Source organism: Zootoca vivipara, chromosome 7 (genome assembly GCF_963506605.1).
Source record: "Zootoca vivipara chromosome 7, rZooViv1.1, whole genome shotgun sequence".
Classification (NCBI taxonomy): domain Eukaryota; kingdom Metazoa; phylum Chordata; class Lepidosauria; order Squamata; family Lacertidae; genus Zootoca; species Zootoca vivipara.
In genome coordinates this window covers 65,791,816-65,812,563 of record NC_083282.1, presented here as the reverse complement: position 1 = coordinate 65,812,563, position 20,748 = coordinate 65,791,816, and the positions used below count along the sequence as shown (strand labels likewise).

Genomic DNA, 20,748 nt, shown 5'->3' with positions numbered 1-20,748 from the left:
TGACTGATCTCTGAGATTCTAGTACAGTGGTACCTTGGTTGTCGAACGTAATCCATTCTGGGAGTCTATTCGACTCCCAGAACCGTTCAAAAACCAAGGTGCGGCTTCCAATTGGCTGCAGGAGCTTCTAGGTGGCCACTTTAAGAGGATGCTAGATTTAATAGGCCTTTGGTCTGATTCAGCAGCACTGTTATGTCATTATGTTCCATCCAACTCTTTAAAAAATCTACAGTAAATGAGGACAGCAGTTAGTGGGGCCTTTTAAGGAGGTACTTTACCTCTTATGAAGATCCTCCTTTGCTAATTCTCCTTTGACATGCAAACTCACAATTGCTTGTGCTTGCTGGTATATTTCCTTTTCCATATCCAACTTCTTGGGCCTCATATGAAGTTGCTGATATTGGGCCTGTCCCCTCAGGGTAAGGTTTTCAAAACTATTGGTATCCAAGAGCTGTGTGCCAGAACTTAAGCGTAAGCAACTGATGAGTATACAGCCAGAAAGTCTTGCTTGTTCAGCCTTTAATTCAGACAGATCCCTGAAACAGAAACAAATAATACTGAACTGGACAAATAAATTAAATTACAGATTTAAAGACATGAAAAGCTAGAGTAAGGTTTTCCCCCTGCTAATCAGCTATTTTAGTTCAGCAAATGATGTCACATTCAACTGACAGAAAAACCTCACCTGTCAGTTGCTGTCTTCATTTCCACAAAATAACGGTGCAAGGTCACCACTTGCCGCCATATGCCAAAGAGACGATCATGTTCAGTCCGCATGTAACTCTCAAAAAACTATATATGTAAAGACAACAGCAAGTCATAAAAACTGCTTTCTTTCAAAAATGCATATTTAGTTATTGTCAGCAGCATTCAGAATTGTGTTAAAGACTTTCAGAACCGACAAAACTGAGTCTCTTTAAACTGTTAAAAAATACATTTTTCTGAAATTTGAAAAAGCTTTTATTATATTTTTTAGGACTGGCCAATTATTGAGAAATCTGGAAAGAAGTCAAAGGGTTGAGAAATACTTTTCTAACTTTAGAATTCATGGATCATATAGGATAAACTCATCATACACAGCATTTTCCACATCAATAAAAGGTATGTTCAGATTACAGTATATTGAATACTGGAGTTGTTTTTTTCTTCATTACACTACCTCTGAAAATCAGTCACTGGGAACTGCATGTCTGTATAACATACAGTATAAGTTACATATATTAAATATGAACAATTTTTCGCAGCAGCATCTGCGAAACAATGTACATCTGTACGCATCCTGAATTAATTTTCTGTTGTTTGCTTAATCCCAGCCAATGCCTGCCAAACCAGAAATGAGTATTTGTGCCTAGAATATAAGGTTAATCGAGAAGGAAATCCACCTTGCCTACCCAGTATCTTATTAGTGACACATTCCTACCTCCCGCTCTTTATGCCATTCGCTCTCCTTGTGCTCCAGCTCATCTCTGGCCCTTGTCCAGTCAGCTATCAGCTTGTTGACATCCTCTCGGAGAGCCCCATTCACCTCATTGGCTTTGTCCAAGTGCTCACGGAGCAAGTTGTTCACCCCAGCCAAATTCTCACATCTGAAGCGCAGGAGAAAGGCAACTGATTAGCAAATCTCTATTTGTAAATGTGCCAATAAGATGAAATGATGGTGCTGCAGCTGTTGCACTACTTCCCCCAAAAAGCAGTTAAGATAAAGCTTCTGCAAAAGCTCACTCACCTCTGCTGCTCTTCTTCCAACTGGATCAGCGCTTTCTCTAGACCACAGTCCTCTTTACGATCCCACTGGTGTGGATGGGACCCCTTTGCAAGAAAAGCAGACAATGTAATCAAAACAACATCCATGTTAAGTCTATTCCCTCACTTCAGGATCTCCTTGTTAACATCCCATAAACAATAAGCCAGTGAACAGCTGAGATGAGCACAACTTGAAGTGCATTTGTTTGCATTTATAGGGTCTTTCTTGCTTAATAAAAGATGCTTAAGGGCCAAACAAGACAAAATGTTATTCACAACTTTAGTCCTTGTGTGGCTTATTTTTGAAAATAACTGGAGAAAATGGAACTATAATCACTTGGCCCGACTATTATCCCAGTGAGAATCCACCCCTCCACACACAACTGCTGTTCATAATGGAAGATTAGTCAAAGCTATGTCATAATTTGATTTCCTTCCTAGTTTCCATGTAAATAAGCATGCCCATTGTTTGTGACATTACAGCATATATTGAACTATGCTAATTTCTTTTAACAGTGATCACAAAAGGGAAGTAGAACACTACAAGGGAAAATAGCCAAAAACATCCCTTGCCAGGACAAGGGAACCAATTTCTTTTGAGTACTGTATCTTCCTTATCTCCAACAAACACTTTGTTACCAATGGCAAAACCACATAAAATGGTCCTCAGATACTTTAAAACTTACCCTATTTGCTTCCAGACGCATTTCTAACTCCTTGCACCAATTACGATATTGCAGCACCTGCAATAAAACAGGAAAAGTTGGTTTATTATTATTATTATTATTATTATTATTATTATTATTATTATTGCCTTTTTGAGTGTGTATGCAGCAACACCCTTCATGAAATTTTAAGAGTTCTGAGTTTGTTCCAAGTTGTTTAGGGATGATTTTGTGCATTGCACACACAACATACATACATACATACATACATGTAATGGCCATGAATAGTTTTCTTTTAAAACCAGGCTTAAACACGCATATGTGTATATTCAGTATTAAATATTCTTAAAATAAATGGGAAAGGATATTTTTAAAAAGTGAGCATTTCAAGAATATTTTCTGTGATACATACAGCAATATAGTACTGTCGTTTATATCAAATAGCAAATTAGCTTGTTATTGATGCATCAGCTTAACTTCCAGCAAGCACAGCAGAGTGCTTGAAGTAGTACAATGATGCTAATATTTACCAGTTGGTACGGCAGCTCATTGCTTTGGGGAGCAGGGAAGTATACAGGTTTTCAGAAAGACAGAAAAACGGGGAAAATCCCAAGTTTAGAGCTGAGCAATTTGCCAAGTCAGGAAAAAGGTTCTATGTCCAAAACATATATTTAGAAGAAAAGCAGAACGAAACTTATTTTCAAGAAAGCAATTTATTCTTCATGTACCCTTCTTCCACCCGCCAACAGCTCTACACTCAAAATTCATCTTCTCCTTGTTTGAATATCACTAGAAATGTAATGGTTTTACCTTTGCCTGTAACTTTTGTACAAGTACTGCCTGCCTGTGCTGTGCCTCCTGTGAATTCTGTAGTCTGTGTTGATAGGATGCCTGATTTTCCACCATCTGGTAATGGAGTGACACTAGTTGCTCTTCTGGTAGTAAGTGAACTGACTGTGTTTTCATACTGCTTGCTGCTTGGTCTCCTTCCATCTAAAGGTCAAAGCAGAAAGAAGCAAGACTGGTTTAATTAATCTAGCAGACAAGATGGCCCTGATGGCTCTACTTCCTCAAAAGGAAAAATGCACAAAGATGGGAAATAATTTGCTTTGTTTCCAACAGAAGAAAAATAAATGTTGTTAGCTGGAAAGCCATTTCAACAGTCTTGTTGGAGACTTCCATTCTGTATAAAGAATGAAAAAGCATTAGTTATGGCATTTGTCAAGCCTAGATTCTGGCAAAAAGGAAAAAGAAAAGGTTTCTCTGGAATCCTAACCAGTTGAGAAAATTGTTCTTTGTATTTCCAGACAAGAATGCAGTTACCCACATGAAACAAAGGTGACAGTTCAGCAGTCCTAATCCTTATGGACACAGTGAATGACAATTCTTGTAAATTTAGATATATATATTTCATCTAGCACATTTTGGTCAGTCATTTTTAGTCATGTTTTATGAGAATGGGGATATTACCAAAAAACACACAAACCATAAAGTGGTGTGTGACAGAGTCAAGAAAAAGCAGGTGGAGATGCAAGAGACCAACCTCAAGCTGACATTTTAAAAAGTTTTAATATGCTTGAGTAAAAGCAATAAAGTGCCTAACACATTTCAAATGGAAATCTTCCTCGTATCAACTGATCCAAATTCTTTTTCTTACAAAGGAAATGTGATCCTATGTTTGTTTCCCCCAAAAAAACAATTCCCACTATGCTGCTTATTCTCAGGTAAATGCATCAGTCTGCATTTTTAGAAATTATAATTTCAATATAACATGTTATGGTTTGTCAGTAATCTATGGTTTTGCACAACTCTGTCAATATTCTGAAACAAATTCCTACAGTCCACACATGCATGTGGAATAAGTACAAATTCCAACACAGAACTAAACCTATGCAGGAATTTCATGTGTGAAAAGCACAAATAAATATTAATTCTCTTTTCTCACCACTTGTCCTTGACAAGATAACTTTCCCATCTCAGCTTTACAGAGAATAACATTATACATCCTAGCCATGTTAGTCTGTGGAAGGGAAAAAAACAACTAGGAGTCTTGTGGCACTTACAAACTTGTCAAGACCCAAGCTTTCATGGCGCAGAGTCCATAATCTATTCTTCTGTGCATTTATTTGAAAGTATAATGGATTTCCAGGCGTTTTACTTGCTGGAAATTGCATAGAAATGCATTCCTGGTACTTTCCCTAACCTAATGTATCTAAATACTATTTACAACAATCTTGTAATGCAGATTGGTACTATCTCATGCCTGCTTACTCAAAAACAAGTTCCACTGAATCCAATGGGGCTTACTTGCAAAGTAACCGTGCTTAGGATTTTTAACCTTAGGACTTTTGAGTTTGCAACGACAGTAAGCAGCACGAGTTTTGAGGCGGTTGGGAGGGGAGAAGGTTTCTCTATTAATGGCAGATTCTTCCAATCCAGAGTCTGGGAAGATCGCAAGCTGTAGCTTCCCTTTCTGCAAACGGGTTGAGCTCAGGGGCGGAGGCGGAGCGAGGTGATGGCTCTCCGTTATAATTTTCAATAGCAGCACGTTATCCCTCACCTGTTCTGCCCTGCCTAGTATATAACAACAAGCAAGCCTCCCCGCCCTCACCTGAGCACGCCTCAACGTGCACCTGGGATGCTCACCTCCACAGAGATGGTGAAACTTCCTTTCCGCTGCCGCCCGCAGGCTTTCGTGGGCGGGGAAAGGAGGCGGCCGGAGTCCTATTACACTTCTTCTCTCAGCTCCGACAACGGAAACCCGCCCGCTCGTTTAGTGGCAGCGGCCAAGCGACTCGTTTGTGCTGCCCCGCTTTTCCACAGTTAAGAGACTCTTGGCTGCCCGGGCGCATGAGGGCGCACGTTCCCCTTGTGAGCCTGGCAAGGGGACTGTCTAGGCCTGGTACATTATCCCCAAAGGATGGACAGGCCTACTGCGAAGCTCCGACTCACAGTAGCCAGTGCCGCCGGCAGGAAAGGCGGCGCGGCGGGAGGGAGGGGGAGCGGAATAGCGCGAGGCAATAGCTGTGGCTTTTCGGAAGTTCGAGCTGCGCGATTATTTCCTGAGCGACGAGGCTAGGCCTCTCACGGCAACCCCTCTAGCGAAACACAAGAGGCCTTGGCGGTTGTGGAGCGCTTGCTGTTTGGGCCCTCGGGTCTCGGCTTCTCGCCGCCGCTAGTTCACGTCACGGCGCCCCCAAGACCGTCCACGCCGCGTCGGGAAGTCTGGGCAAGTGCTGACCCCGCTGTTCGCAATTCGGGGTACATAAGCGTCTGGTTCGTCCCGAGGGACATCTCACTCCTATGCGGAGTTAGGCTCTTAAGCCCATAGAAGCTCTCCATAGGATAGGCTACAAAGCTACAAACCTGTGCTCAAAATGCAGAGGGGTTCTCTTTAATAGTGTTTCCTTCTTATTTAACGAATTACTATTATTAGTATATATCTATTTATGTCCCACCTTTCCCTCAACATGAGACAGTTAAAACAATTTAACGTATTTAAAACATGTAAAACAATCACATATGCTCCCAGATAATACTTTGAAGGTTGCTAAAATCTGAGTAATGAAATGAGGTTTATGCAAGTACCATTGAGATCAATCTTGTGCACATTTTACATGGTAGGATGTCTCACTGCTTTCAATAGGGACCCAGGATCGGTTGGGTGAGGCAGCAGTCTTAACTGGAGAGGAACAATGCAATCCTAACACCCCATAAATTATGTTTTATTGAATGCTAATAGGGCTTGCTCTTAGGTAAATGGGATTAGAATTGCCACTTTAGGCCTTTGAATCAGGTTACATGCTTGCTTAGAAGTCAGTCTCATTGAAAAGTAATAGGACACATTTCGAAGTTGGTTAGGATCATGATGTCGGGTGTATGAAGGCAGAAATTTCAGTGCCCAGATTCAAGCTGCACCCAATAACGTGTTAGCTGCTCTCTACCTCTGTTGGAATTGACTTGAGGACTGAGTTGTAAATTATCTCTTGTGAATTGATTGCTGTAAATGTGTATTTTGGTAGCATTTAGCAGTTCTGATCTTTTTTGTAACCTGCCCTGAGAGCATGCAATTAACATGTACAATAAATAATAATAACACAAACTACTTTTACAAGTACTGATTCTAATCTCTTTAGGGACTGTGAAAACAGAACTGGGGTAATTATTCCAAGTTAATTAACACAGACATAAAATGGGAAGTTATACTAGAAGCATTCTACCGTATGTATATGAAGGTATGCCTGTAGGGCCCTTTCACACTGGCTAACAACTCCTTGCTCTGACAGCACATGGGTGTTCATATGAACCCCTCTTGTGAATCATACTACTTAAGCACAAAATTTGGTATATATGAAGAATTCAGCACCTGAGAATCTCCAGTTTCATGGTTGTTTTAACCAAAGGTTCAAAATGTATGAACAATGTTGAAATTTCAAAGTTGAGCAGTTCTTTACCTGACCAACACGCCTTGCCTTTCAGCATCTATATCGTAATTGCCACCTTATTGCCTCTACTGTACAGTTGACCAACCAGACTTCAGACATGGCAAAGCCTAAACCAGTTCACCAGCAGACAACTTTATTTCAACTGAACTTCTTTCCAAATAAATACAGTAGTGGTATCATTCACTGCAAACAGTTTCTGTCAGGCTCCAAAGACTTCTTCCATCGTTCTAGTTACAGGTAGGTAGTCTGGTGTAGTTGAAACAAACAAACAAACAAAAATCCTTCCAGTAGCACCTTAGAGACCAACTAAGTTTGTCATTGGTATGAGCTTTCATGTGCATGCACACTTCTTCCATCGTATTCTTTTCCCTGAAAAGTCCTCCTTAAAAATGTAAAATTTCTTCTGCCACACACCTGTCCTACTACATAAGTACTATCTGCGTTTTGTCCTGCTGAATTTATGAATCCATTCCTTTAGATTTTTTTTGGAACTCTTGTTTTTCATATGAAGCATTTATAAAAACTAATAATAAAATACAATTTCTCAAGTTAGTACTGATTTCAGAAGAAAAACCACATGGAACTGATCAGGAAAATAGCTGGATAATGTTAACTTTGGCTCAAAGATGTAGAAGATTGTTGCATGTGCTTCAGATCTAGCATAAATTCTGTTGGATACACTCATGATTTCTGTAGACTGGTTGCAGCTTGTTTCTATAACGTCCTGGCGCTGCTGCAGACAAGCAAATCACATGATTCTGTCTCCAAGTTTCCATGCCTTGGATTATTGTACTCAACCACTTGCTTCTTCAGATTCTTATGCTTCTGTTTGCATTAAGACACTAATGTTATTGATTTATAAGTCCAAGAAGCTGGAGACCTTGGACTCTGCTTTCCAATTATTAGAAATGTCATTTGTTAGACACTGCCAACAGCAACATCTGGTTTCTATTATTTAAAGGGACAGAAATTATTGGTAACCTTTTTTGTGAATGCCAAAGAAGCCCACAGTATCCATGCCCCTGAGAGGCCCCTTTCTTCCTCAGGTCTCTTGTAACAACTCACAGAAGCTGTCAGTATCCATACTGTACCCTTGAGGGGCCTCCACTATGAGAGCACATTTTAGAAAATGTATTTGCAGCCTTTTGGTTCCTTGGTCATAAAGGGCTGGGCTACCTCTCAACTATGGCATAAAACTCACATCAGTGGCTACTTCAGCAGGTGTTCCCATTAGCCGGGGAGCATAAAATCCAAGTTGTAGTTCTTTAGAATCCTGCAGAGAACTTTTTCTTAGCTTTATTGCAAAGCAGAGAGTGTGATGTTCGAGTGCTGCACAACTTATAATTTCCTTCCAAAGAAGATGGTTGGCCATATGTCTTTTTGTGACGGCTTAAACTACATATGGTGGCTTTCTAGGTTAGCAAAGGGATTTTTCTCTCTGAAACTAGCTAAACATAAGCTCTGAAGAGCAGTGATTTGTAGATAGGAACCATTTTTAAAACTGCTCCCTCTGGAGTACTGTTGCAGTCTGAGTACATTGCCTGCATATATTTGCTAAGCCTCTTGACACTGAAACACACTATTCTTTCTTCACTTTTCTGTTTACTTTAGTGAAGCTCAAGCCCTGCCATAGCTAAGGTTACGCCAGGATATTCCATATAGTGAGACATTCTAAAAGTTTGCAATCATTCTTGGGCGCCATAGCCTGCTGTGGCATATATTTGGCATACATCTAGGCAGTCCCTCGGCCTCCACTTTCTGCTTGTACAATTTATGGACAACTATCATGAAGAGTTTCTGTCCCTGTAGCTAATGAAGCTGAAGGTTTTGCTGTAACAGCACTAAACAGCTCTAATGACTTATTCCCACTTAATGGGTGGAATTGGCCTGGTTGCCCAGGAACAAGCTTTGGTGTTGGAGATAGCAAGGAGAAAAAATTAAATGGCTAGAGATTTGTACTCGAGCACTGGATCAGAAAGCACACAGCCTCTGAAAAGAAGAAGGGGAAAACAGCGTGGAAATTGTTTCAAATTGCACAGCTAGGTGGGTTTAAAAAATGAGCGAGGTACTTACCAGTAATATCATGGAAATATAATAATAGTTTGTTATGCTACCATAGAATGCTTCCAGACACGTTTATTGTGGGATCAGTGCACGTCATGCATGGTGTTTTTTTTGGGGGGGGGGTGTTTTTTTGTTTTTGCAGTAGCCACATCATTGGCATCAAAACATCAGCCCATATTTTTTCCTCATTTAATTTAGATTTACTCTTCCCACAGAAAATCCAATCAAGTAAGACAAATTTGTTGCCTGTTTACAACGCCTCAACAATTCATTTGCAGATTAAGACCCCGACTGGAAACATACATCGTCAATTCCCTCAGCAAAATGAGGAGGATAAGTTGGTGTGCTGGACTGAGAATGGCAAAAATCCAGCAGATTGAATGCTGGGAAACAAACAATGGGTTGCAACTGTGAAGTACTCCTGAGAGATCCTAGTGTCTGGGATGGCCTCTAGCAAGCAGTCCAAAAGTCTTAACTGGAGGACATTAGATTGAACGGCTTATCCACACTGAAGCAATATGTTGATTTGCACCAGCCTGTCTCCCCAATAATATGGGGACATCCCCACGCCAATGTTTCCCCACATTAAATGTGAGGTTTTTTTATCCTGGCCATTTCAAACTTTCCAAGTATTAAAAAACCCTGCATTTAAAGGGGACAGGGTCCAGGCCAACACTAGGATGAGGGGTATGTCCTCATATAATAGTAGAACCCCTTAGGCCTCATCTTCTATAGGTGGGGAACCTGCAGCCCTTGAAAGGTTGCCGAACTACAACTCCTACCATTCCTGACCATTGGCTGATGGAGTCCAACAAGATCTGGAGGCCACAGGTTTTCCATTCCTGTTCTACTTAAACCAAAACTAAGTGCATATTCTTCCCATTACCCTTGTCTCCATCTTCCTCCCCTTCCTCTGTACCCTCTGCCTGTGTCTGACTTTAAAGTCTCTTGAGCCCAAGCAAGAGCTGAAAATATAGTAAGTTTTCATATTAAAATCTGGTAAAATGAGGATTATGGCTATCATCATTTGCAATAGTTAGGAAGGAGATTGGGAAATGCCTTGCCTGGGGAATCAGGATAACTGTATATGCCCTACTTCAGGCTTTTCTTTCTCCTCACCAGCATTTAAAATTCACCAGGCGCTAGGCGCATTTTGCAGCTGGCTATCCGCTACTTGCGACCAAGTGAAGATGCCCGGGTGCCAGAAGGGTGCCTGACGTCTCCACCATCTGGAGGTGCATGCCTGGGGATCCTTCGATCTTGACTGTTTTCACACACTAGCAACATATCCTGTAAAATTCCAATCTTTATACAGTATTTTATTTGCACAATCAGAATGAATGCCGGGAACTAAAAAGACATTGAAAAAGATGACTTTTGAGCCTTCTGGCATAAAAATGGCAACTAGGCATTCCATTTTGGCAACTGTAACCCTTGTTTAAGGAGCTATTTGGTGCCTAGCTTATATATCTGAGCTTCTAACACTGCACCTCACGTGTTCTTTGTCAAACTGTTGAAATTCCCTGTGCTTTAATTTCTAAAGAACTGCTCAGTCCCCAAACAGCTGCGTCAGCATAAAAAGCTATAGAGCTCATTACCGTGTTTCCCACATTTTAAGACACCGTCTTATATTTATTTTACCCAAGAAAACAAGCCTATGGCTTATTTTCGGGGGGTGTCTTTTTTTAAAAAAAAAAAATACTGTACACGTTGCTGCTGCTGGGTCCCACGGACTCAGGGCTCAGGACGTGCAGCAAGCCTCCTTCTCCTTCTGCCACGTTGCTGCTGCTGGAGGCGGCCTGCCGGGTTGGCGCCCAGCTGCGCTGGCACTGGGCATCGGAGAGAGCAGGAGACTGATCAGCCACTGCGGCATCGCGCTGCCAGAGACTCGCAGCCACTGAGGAGCTCGCGGCACTGGGGCTTGAGGGCGGCTCTCGCCTTGCCGCCCTTTCTCCCGCTCCAGGGGGAGACACGGCTTCCATCCCCCGTTGCCAAGGAAATGGCCCAGGGGAGAGACGCCAGAGCGGAGGGGCCGCCCGGCTGTTGCCACCGCCGAAAACGGCAATGCTTAGGGCCGCCTCCTCCTCGCGCGAGATGAAGTAAGGCCCCTCGAGCGGTCCAGGGCTCGCTTCCGAATGCGCAGGGATAGGGCTGCGCCATTAAACTGCTTGCAAACTCCTTGGAAAAAAGAAACGTGTCCTGCAGAGCCCAGATCAAGGAGGTGGCCTGCGGGGTTGTCGCCGCTCAGCACCGCGCAGAGCGCCGGATTAAGGAGCTGGTCTGCAGAGTCGGTGCCCAGCAGCGCGGCGCTGGATTGGGGAGGCGGTGCTTCGTGCGGAGCTGCTGGGCGCCGACCCTGCAGACCGGCTCCTCGATCCGGTGGCCTGCCGGGTCGGCGCCCAGAAGCACCGCCCAGAGCACCGGATCGAGGAGCCGGTCTGCAGGGTCGGTGCCCAGCAGCTCCGCACGAAGCACCGCCTCCCCAATCCAGCGCCGCGCTGCTGGGCGCCGACTCTGCAGACCGGCTCCTTAATCCGGCGCTCTGCGCGGTGCTGAGCGGCGACAACCCCGCAGGCCACCTCCTTGATCTGGGCTCTGCAGGACACGTTTCTTTTTTCCAAGGAGTTTGCAAGCAGTTTAATGGCGCAGCCCTATCCCTGCGCATTCGGAAGCGAGCCCTGGACCGCTCGAGGGGCCTTACTTCATCTCGCGCGAGGAGGAGGCGGCCCTAAGCATTGCCGTTTTCGGCGGTGGCAACAGCCGGGCGGCACCTCCGCTCTGGCGTCTCTCCCCTGGGCCATTTCCTTGGCAACGGGGGATGGAAGCCGCGTCTCCCCCGGGAGCGGGAGAAAGGGCGGCAAGGCGAGAGCCGCCCTCAAGCCCCAGTGCCGCGAGCTCCTCAGTGGCTGCGAGTCTCTGGCAGCGCGATGCCGCAGTGGCTGATCAGTCTCCTGCTCTCTCCCATGCCCAGCGCTGGCAGGCGGCGGCATGGCTTATTTTCAGGGTATGGCTTAAATTTTACAAAAGCTTTCAAATCCTGCCATGGCTTATATTATGACTACGTCTTAAAAAGGGGGAAACACGGTAGTGGTTTGAGGACGGCAATCTCTATTTGTACAATGGAGATCATGCCGCTTGCTCAGGCTATTAGAGCACAGTTAGTAAGAAAATTAATGTTTGAAGTAGTATTTTCTTTAAACATTTCTGCTTCTGGTCATGGTCAAAACCAACTGTTGGCAGGAAAAAAATGGCTTAAGGATCAAATGACACCCTCAACCCCAATTAACACCTTTATTTTTTATTTTCTCTGAGCTGGTTGGCTCATTCCTTTTTCTAATAGAAACAAGTCGCTTTTCTGACATACAGGAGAAATCTTGTAATTATTCTGAATTTAAAAACTTGAGTACATGTGACAAATCCGTGGTGTTTCTGCAGCAACTGGGAGGCTTAACAGCAAAGTCTGTAGTGCTAAGGTGCATCAGTACCTTTTGCCATCCTAATAACAGCTTTAAAGGGCAATTTTGTTTGGAGTTGGGATGGCATAGTAGAGAAGGGTTAACCCTTTCCAGCCTGCTTCCCCCATCAAATCAGTAATCCACCAGCTCTGCTTTGAATTTTGTTTTGTTTTTTGCCTTGCTTGGAGCGACACACATTTTTTTGTTTTGCTTTGTGCCTTAAGGTTAATAGAAGATCCAGGACTTATTCACACTGGAGTTTCATTTTTTAAAACAATATTTTTAAAGAACAGTTTTAATTGAACAACCTAAAAAAGGAAAAGGAAATATTATTACAAGAGTTAACAATAATATATACCGTATACAGGGTGATTCATAATGAAGTATGCAGTTCCCATTCATAGTAAATGGAAAGTGTATACTTCATTATGAATCACCCTGTATATATACATTAGATAAGTATATAAAGGTAAAGGGGCCCCTGACCATCAGGTCCAGTCGTGTCCGACTCTGGGATTGCAGCGCTCATCTCGCTCTATAGGCCGAGGGAGCTGGTGTTTGTCCTCAGACAGCTTCCGGGTCATGTGGCCAGCATGACAAAGCTGCTTCTGGCGAACCAGAGCAGCGCACGGAAACGCCGTTTACCTTCCCGCCGGAGCGGTCCCTATTTATCTACTTGCACTTTGATGTGCTTTCGAACTGCAGGAGCTGGAACCGAGCAATGGGAGCTCACCCCGTTGCAGGGATTCGAATCGCCGACCTTCTGATCAGCAAGTCCTAGACTCTGTGGTTTAACCCACAGCGCCACCTGGATCCCCGTATATATGGGATTGTAATTGTTAACACACTGAAATTTAATGTGGATTTGAAGCTGTTTGTGTCTCTGTATTTTTGTCTGGCAAATGACGTCCTCCTCATTCAAATGGTACCCTGCACTCCTCCCTGCCCCCCATTCGGATTTTCCTGATATGCTAATCATCTGATAAGGGAAGAAGATCCAATATAAAATCACATGTGACCCAGCTGTGAAGGCATTGAAGCACACTGTGCACATTGCATGGGCAAGTTTGTTTACATACATGGCAATGCTTCACTGTGTGCCATCTATTGCCACACTTCTTCCATTTTGTTTTCATTTCGGAGTGACACACACACTCTTTTTATTTGCCTGCTCTTTTGCGCAAATTTGGCATCCCAAAAAACTTATAATTTTATTTTAAATTAAGTTTAAAAATACCTGTGTGCATGCCTACATTAGACCACAGGTTTCTGGAAATGATGGTGGGTGGGTAAGTCTTAATCAAGGGGAGGAGACAGGAACACACTATGTGAATAAATCTCATCAAGCACCACCAACTGATGTGGATGGGAAACACTGAGAGAGATTTCAGAGGCTTAAAACTAAAAGCGCTCACATTTGGACGCACAGAAATATACACAGGGAAACAGTGACCCAGGTGCATATGAATGCCTAATGTGGACACAGCCCCAACCAGACATTTCCTCCATCTAAAGTAAATAAATAAAAACAAAAATAAGCATTTGACAAAGCGGTCATAACTTCTGGGCATATTTCAGCAGGTGATGTAGGGTGTGGTGCACAGGTGGACAAGGAGCCCCTGACACATTCCCTATGCAGCAGAATTCATCTTGGGGTCAAATTTTGTTGAGCAACATGTACAAGATTAAAGATTCGGGATACACTTCTTCATGCAGAAGACATTGCTCAGCGAAGCTCACCTGTTTTTGTTACAATCGTTTCCATGTGCTGCTCTGATTCACCAGAAGCAGCTTAGTCATGCTGGCCACATGACCTGGAAGCTGTACGCCGGCTCCCTCGGCCAATAACGCGAGATGAGCACCGCAACCCCAGAGTCATCCGCGACTGGACCTAATGGGTCCCTTTACCTTTACCTTCACAGTTCCAGCAGTCTGTTTTGTAATAGCAATTTTTCTGTAAAATATCACATTTATACTACTGTAAACTACAGTATTTAAACAAGCTGCCTTTTCTTTCACAGGAGTTCTAGGTTCCTGCAGGGGACACTGCTGCTCAAACATTGACTAATCCTGGTAAAGAGAACCTGTTAAATAAAAGACTCTAAAAAGCTTTATGCAGCACTAGCAAATTTTCCCTTAGCTAGGCATCACATGAGATTTTGCTTAATTTCTTAAAGACTTTTAAAAATATGTCATAATAAATGTTTTAAAGTGCTTATTAAAGAAGAGTTTATTTTGTTAATACTCTTGTTAACTCTCATCCTTTCATCACCCAGTGACAGAAGGAAATTGCTGCTAATAAAGGTCAGCGTCTATGTTCAGAAGAACTTTATAAAACATCTCTGTGAATTAGAGCACGCTTTAATGCATTTATTTCAACTGATTTTGTTAAAGGCTTCTACTTTTTCTCTTATATGACTTTGTCTTGTTTAAAATGAGAAGTTCATTTAAGGCTAAAAGAGGCAACAAGTTGCCACTTTAAATTGCATATTCTTCTATAGAGTTTGGGTCCTACAGAGTTGTTTTACATGAAGCAGAGTATGACTCATGCTAATGGAAAGGGCAAAGAAGACTTTTTAAAAGAAATATATCACACTTAAATTAGTTTAGACAGCATGACATCAGAGAGTAATTAAATAGGTTTTTGTTGGAATTCCGCTTCCAATTCCTGAGTTCAGGTTTGTAAAAGATTTCTGAGCACCTGCAGGTTTCTGTGTGTGAAATATTTTCACTGGAAGGGATTCAAAACTTTTTAAAAAACCTTTTAATACAGAGGCAGCATTACGCCATTCTTCCTTCTTGGAAAAAAAACCCTCTCCGATTTAAACAAGAGTCCTTCAAGTTTTTAGTCACTTTTACAGAAGAAAGGGGGGTGGTAAACTTTCTCTTTTCAAGAACAAGCTGCTAGCAGAAACCAGGAGAAGACTACATTGACTAAATTAGCATTTCCACTATGGGACTGGATACAAATATTAAACAAGTAGATTTAAAGTGCTTTAAGCTGAAAATAAAACGCTTTCTGCTGACTTTGATTCTTAATTTTTTTCATGCTTTCTTATGCCAAACTGGAGGAACCTTTTCTGATTTTTTCTTTGGTGGCATTCAAAGGAAGACCAGAGGATGAAAATCCTGTACTTTCTTACTTTACTGCTTTGGCACTTTAGCTGGTTTTACCTTGTTCTCATTTCCTTAGCGCTGAGTCCTGCTGAAGCAAGTCAAGGCAATCCAGGATCCAAATTAGGATTGTCAAACATAGATGGAAAAGAGAGAAACCCCTTGCCAAGGGCAGGTACATTTAGAACGGGGAACCATGGATATAGTGCTGGGAATTCAAAGTCTAGGGCAAAAAATAACAATGCTCAAGCTGGAGTTCTCTTGGCAAAGACTGATGACTCAAAGAAGACTGTCTCTAAAGCAGGGAGCACAGACAAAAAGGTAGGAGTTCATTCTTCAAACAGACAATCGGGAATAAGGACGGTGACCCCAAAGCTACAGAACTTTGGCCCCAAAGCCCCACTGAAGAAAACTGGCACCGGCAATTCAGATGCCAGCTCCTACAAAACCAAAAAGACTAAAGAAGCTATTGCCCAAAGGGAATCTAAGGAGGCATTCAGGCATCCTGCGATCACCCCACATGAATACATGCTCTCCCTGTACAGGACTCTTTCTGATGCAGAACGGAAAGGTGTTAATGGAAGCGTAAAACTGGAGACTGGGCTTGCCAATACCATTACAAGCTTCATAGACAAGGGGCAAGGTAAGAAAATAGAATGTTTGCCTATCTTTCAAGTGCATGAAATCCATGTCAGAAGGGCAGAGGGGATCTGTATTTCCAAAAACCTTGGCAGACTACAGACATTTTCATCCTTGTAATGCAGACTTAAAGAGCATTTTTCAAATCAGCTTTTTGGTATATTTACTAAACAAAACGGTCCTGCTTTTATCTCAGTGATATTAGTAATTTTAGGATTATGTTGTTGGTGGTGTTGGTGTTGGTGTTGTTTTACAGTGAAATACGTAAAATGGTTTTATTTCCTGCAGAACATGCTACTAAAAGTGTATGATGGCAGTATATCTGCTGCAGAAAACAATAACCAGTTAGCCCATTTCAGCTAAAATACCAATTTAAAGGGTTAGACTTGGGGAGAAGAAGACTCTTGAGACTTTCTGATTTTGTTGTTTGTCTGTTGTTATGAATCAAACAAATTTAGATGTACCTTGTTATAAGAAATGAGCAGGAGATTTAATATTTCAGTGATGTCTCCAAGACCTCAGGAGTCCATCCACATTCTTCCTTAGACCCTCACAGGGCGCCACAGCAACCTGTGAATGCTGGATGGATCAAGTGACAGTGCTGTTGGGTGCACAGGTCTCTGACACAAGCACCATTGGAATGAATGATTTGTGCAACCATGCTTAGTAAATTTAGCTTGGATCAGTCAATGGATCATACAATTTTATGTAGAGAGTTTTGCAGTCATTTAAAGAAGTGTAGAGTGATTCAGAAGAGATGCAACCCAACTTTATCTAAACTAAAGGAAGTGTCATGCTAATGGACAACAAAGACTCTCACACACGTCCGCTATGTATCTCAATAGGTAGATAGTATATAAAAGAGAATGTATGCCTTCAAAGGCTAAATCAAGTGACAGCATGTAAGTTACCAAAAGCACAATAAAACAAAATGTATTAAATTTGCAGTCTGGAATCTTAATACCAATGCAGTCAAATGGAAACTAAGTCCTATTGATTAGCCTTAATGTGCTGTCGGATTAACTTTGGGGTACAAGAACGCAGACTAAAATAATGCAGAAATATTTCTATGTCTGAATTGGAAATGTGGTTTTAGTAAACCTCCATGGAGTATGAACTTGTAGCATTTCCATATCATTGTTTTATAATTTCCAAGGCTGCAAGCTAATAGTGAAGGTCATTGTATATTATTAAGAGAAATTGAAATTTTGAACAAATTTTTGTTCAGTATACATACATCTCTCCCTCTTTCTCTCTTTAGATGACCGTGCTCCAGCTGTTAAAAAGCAGAAATACATTTTTGACATCAGTGCATTAGAAAAAGATGGCTTACTGGGGGCAGAGCTGCGTATTTTAAGGAAAAAACCTTCTGACAACTGGAAGCCTACTTCTCATGGGAAAACATGTCAAATGAAACTATTCAGTTGCTCCACAAGCAGGCAAGCATCCATGCTCTTGGACTCTCGGACAGTCAACATCTTAGATACCGCAAAATGGGAAGTCTTTGACATTTGGAAGCTTTTTAGGAATTTTAAAAACTCTGCTAACTTGTGTTTTGAACTGGAGGCTTTTGAAAGGGGAAGGCCTGTTGATTTAAGGACTGTGGGATTTAACAGAACAGGGAGGCAAGTCAATGAAAAAGCTCTCTTCTTAGTATTTGGTAGGACAAAGAAAAGAGACTTGTTCTTCAATGAAATAAAAGCCAGATCTGGCCAGGATGACAAAACTGTTTATGAATACCTATTCAACCAGAGAAGAAAGAGACGGGCTCCTCTAGCAACTCGGCAAGGAAAGAGGCCCAACAAGAATCTGAAGACAAGATGCAGCAAAAAAGCACTTCATGTGAATTTTAAGGATATGGGCTGGGATGACTGGATAATAGCCCCTCTTGAATATGAAGCTTATCATTGTGAAGGACTTTGCGAATTTCCTCTTCGGTCCCATCTGGAACCCACCAATCATGCTGTTATCCAAACGTTAATGAACTCTATGGACCCAGAGTCAACACCTCCAACTTGTTGTGTTCCGACAAGACTGAGTCCTATTAGCATCCTGTTTATTGACTCTGCTAATAATGTAGTCTACAAACAATATGAAGACATGGTAGTGGAGTCATGCGGCTGTAGGTAGCAGCAGCGCAATCTCTCACACTACTAACTGCAAAGCCTTTCCTAGCAGTTGACAAAAATGAAACTGACACAGATCAGCACTGTGATATCACTCAGAGTGGTTTGCGCTGATCGATAGCTGCTGTGGCATCTGTCACAAGCAATGCATTGGTTGGCAATTAATGCAAGCCTGTTTTGCTCTGCTGCCTCTCAGTTGCAGCACCCTAACCTCTACAAGCTACCGGTACCATCAAAGCTCAGTGGGATGGAGGACTGTGTAATATTGCATACCCTATGGTGACTGAAACTCCGTTTGTGGTGCTACATTGTTCAGTTGTTCCCTGCCATACATCAACCATGCCTCCATCATGCTTCTTGTCTGTCCTGTTCAGCACTAATTAGCAATTGTATGCAATGCTGTTGTGCCACATTTGGAGGGGCTCACGGTTGCCAACACAGCAGCTTAAAATATGCTGAAGTAGCCATTTAAAGTCTTGGATCAGCTCATAGTGCCAAGCCATAGACAATGTTGTTGTATCAGTGCAGCATCTGTTGCACTACACCTTAAATGCTTGTACTAGTGACACAACTCATAGGACCAGGCTGTATGTTTTCCAATAGCTAGAATAGATTTATAGAAGAAGTGACATGAAAAATCTACTGAAATGTAATTGTTTTTGTATCTACCTTTTGGACTCATTCCAACACTAATTTATTACTTCCAGACTCTGTTCTAGTTCAAGACATTTTGCTCTATGGAGCAGAGCGCCAAATGGTGATGCAGATATTAGAGTCAACACTTCTAAAAGTCTCGCTGCGCCATTCAGATGTCAGTTCCTGCCCTCATCTATCCACCTAAATTCCTATGCCTGAAGCAGCTTGATTCACTTTGACACACAGTAGGGAAGGCCTAGAGTTGCACAGACTCACCCAGAGTTACAACTTTCCTATGAAAACCTCCTTCAAAGGACATTTAATTTTCACATGATACAGATTTTTGAATTTCTAAGGACACTGGCAAATTCAGTACAAGTTGCTTCTGTACATTTTTGTTTTCTCCTTCTGGCACTGTTTCGAAGCCTGAACAATAATAATCCATCTTTGCAGGATTAACCCTCTGTTTTCATCACCATATATATAACTTTCATATGTGCTTTAGGATATCTCTACAAAACAGTGGACAAGATTCACATAACGAACCCCATTAGCCCATTAGTGCAATGGAGCATTGCCTCATCACCTACTCCCATAATCCAAAACATTGACGGGGGAGGGGGTGCCAGAAGAACCCCCAGAAGAGCACATGGAGAAAGGGGGGGGTATCATTCCATCTGGTAGCCAGAATGCTTGTACAGATGGAATGACTGGAAGAGCATGTTTAATTCTACCAACATTGTTTCAACTAATTAGTTTAACACAAATAGTTATGAGCAACATTTCATAATTATTAAAACTGTATATTTACCAAAAAATAAATGTTGAATTTGTTTTAAATTGTACGCATTATACATGGATTTAGAGAACTTCAGACAAACCTATTTCTTTCAATGTATATTTTATTTCAGCTTCATAGCTTTATTAAATATCCATCTTTTTCATGTTATCGTTCAAACTGTTGTATTATTCTGCTTCGAATTCATGCTGTTCTCTATTGCTCGTAGTAAAATAACACCTTAAGATGTACTAAATTATTGACAGTGTTAAGTGTATCTAGGTGCCATAGTTACCATAAATATAATTTTATTTTAAAAAGCTTGTTGTTTTGAATGTTTTGTTCAATTAATGAAAGCCAAACAAGAGAACCTAGGACTGAGGCGGGCTCTGTTTCTGAGCAATTATGGTTTTGTGCAAATGTTTGATTGTCAGCAGTTGTATCTTCTCTAGAGGGTTCGTGGGTGAGGAAATTGCTGTGGTTGTACTTGCAATTTACACCCTTGGAGTGTCATATAGGAAGGTTCTCTTGCCAGTCTACCTCAGACAACGCCCCCATCTTCCAGCCAGAATCTGTTATTGGCTCCCACCAGTGGGCTGCCACATTGAGAATCCTGTTGGCTCCTTCCCACACCCTGTGCTAGCAGCACAAGACAGCCCACTGCCCAATAACAGAGGACATGGATAGCATATAGTAAAAACCTAAGTATTCCCTGGCATTTTGTGTTAAAAGATTTCAAGCAACGTTGCTGGAAAGATTTATGCTGAAGACCATAGAAGGTTATTGCCAGTCAGAGTATTCAGCACTGGATTAAATGGACCTTAGATCGAGTGGAATAAGACTGTTTGCCAGTTTCATATATTGGTATTTACTTACATTTCTGTGGGTGTTACCTTCATTTCAGTAAATAGCTATTGAGTGACTCAGGGCCCCTAGCTCTGGCCTTTGTCTGAGTCAATATCTGAATAATAAGTCTGGGAAATAAAAATATATAAATAAAAAATGTGGCCTCAGTTCACCTTTCTTCCCCTTACTTTATGACTGCTCTTGAGGAACTGTAGAGAAATTAACTTCGGTGCAGAA

At 42.0% G+C, this 20,748-nt stretch overlaps 2 protein-coding genes across 5 annotated transcripts in view; one reads left to right on the top strand and one right to left on the bottom strand.

The window, feature by feature from the left end:
• CEP250 (centrosomal protein 250) overlaps window positions 1-20,748 on the bottom strand; it is a 136,926-nt gene that overhangs the window by 39,787 nt on the left and 76,391 nt on the right. For 2 of the 4 annotated variants that reach the window (XM_035122191.2, XM_035122188.2), the window contains exons 1-7: window positions 5,055-5,268; window positions 3,219-3,401; window positions 2,430-2,486; window positions 1,727-1,809; window positions 1,421-1,586; window positions 686-792; window positions 279-536 (exon numbers count right to left, since the gene is read on the bottom strand). In XM_035122191.2, coding sequence (XP_034978082.2) covers window positions 279-536; window positions 686-792; window positions 1,421-1,586; window positions 1,727-1,809; window positions 2,430-2,486; window positions 3,219-3,401 — 854 coding nt within the window. In that variant the 5' untranslated portion in view covers window positions 5,055-5,268. Of the gene's footprint in view, window positions 1-278; window positions 537-685; window positions 793-1,420; window positions 1,587-1,726; window positions 1,810-2,429; window positions 2,487-3,218; window positions 3,402-5,019; window positions 5,269-20,748 lie in introns of those variants that run through there. The other 2 variants (XM_035122189.2, XM_035122190.2) reach the window with 2 other exon arrangements.
• Window positions 15,226-18,868, top strand: GDF5 (growth differentiation factor 5). The gene is made up of 2 exons (XM_035122197.2): window positions 15,226-16,129; window positions 17,387-18,868. Exons 1-2 carry the CDS (start codon window positions 15,493-15,495, stop codon window positions 18,253-18,255), a joined length of 1,506 nt encoding a protein of 501 aa, XP_034978088.2. The 5' UTR covers window positions 15,226-15,492; the 3' UTR covers window positions 18,256-18,868.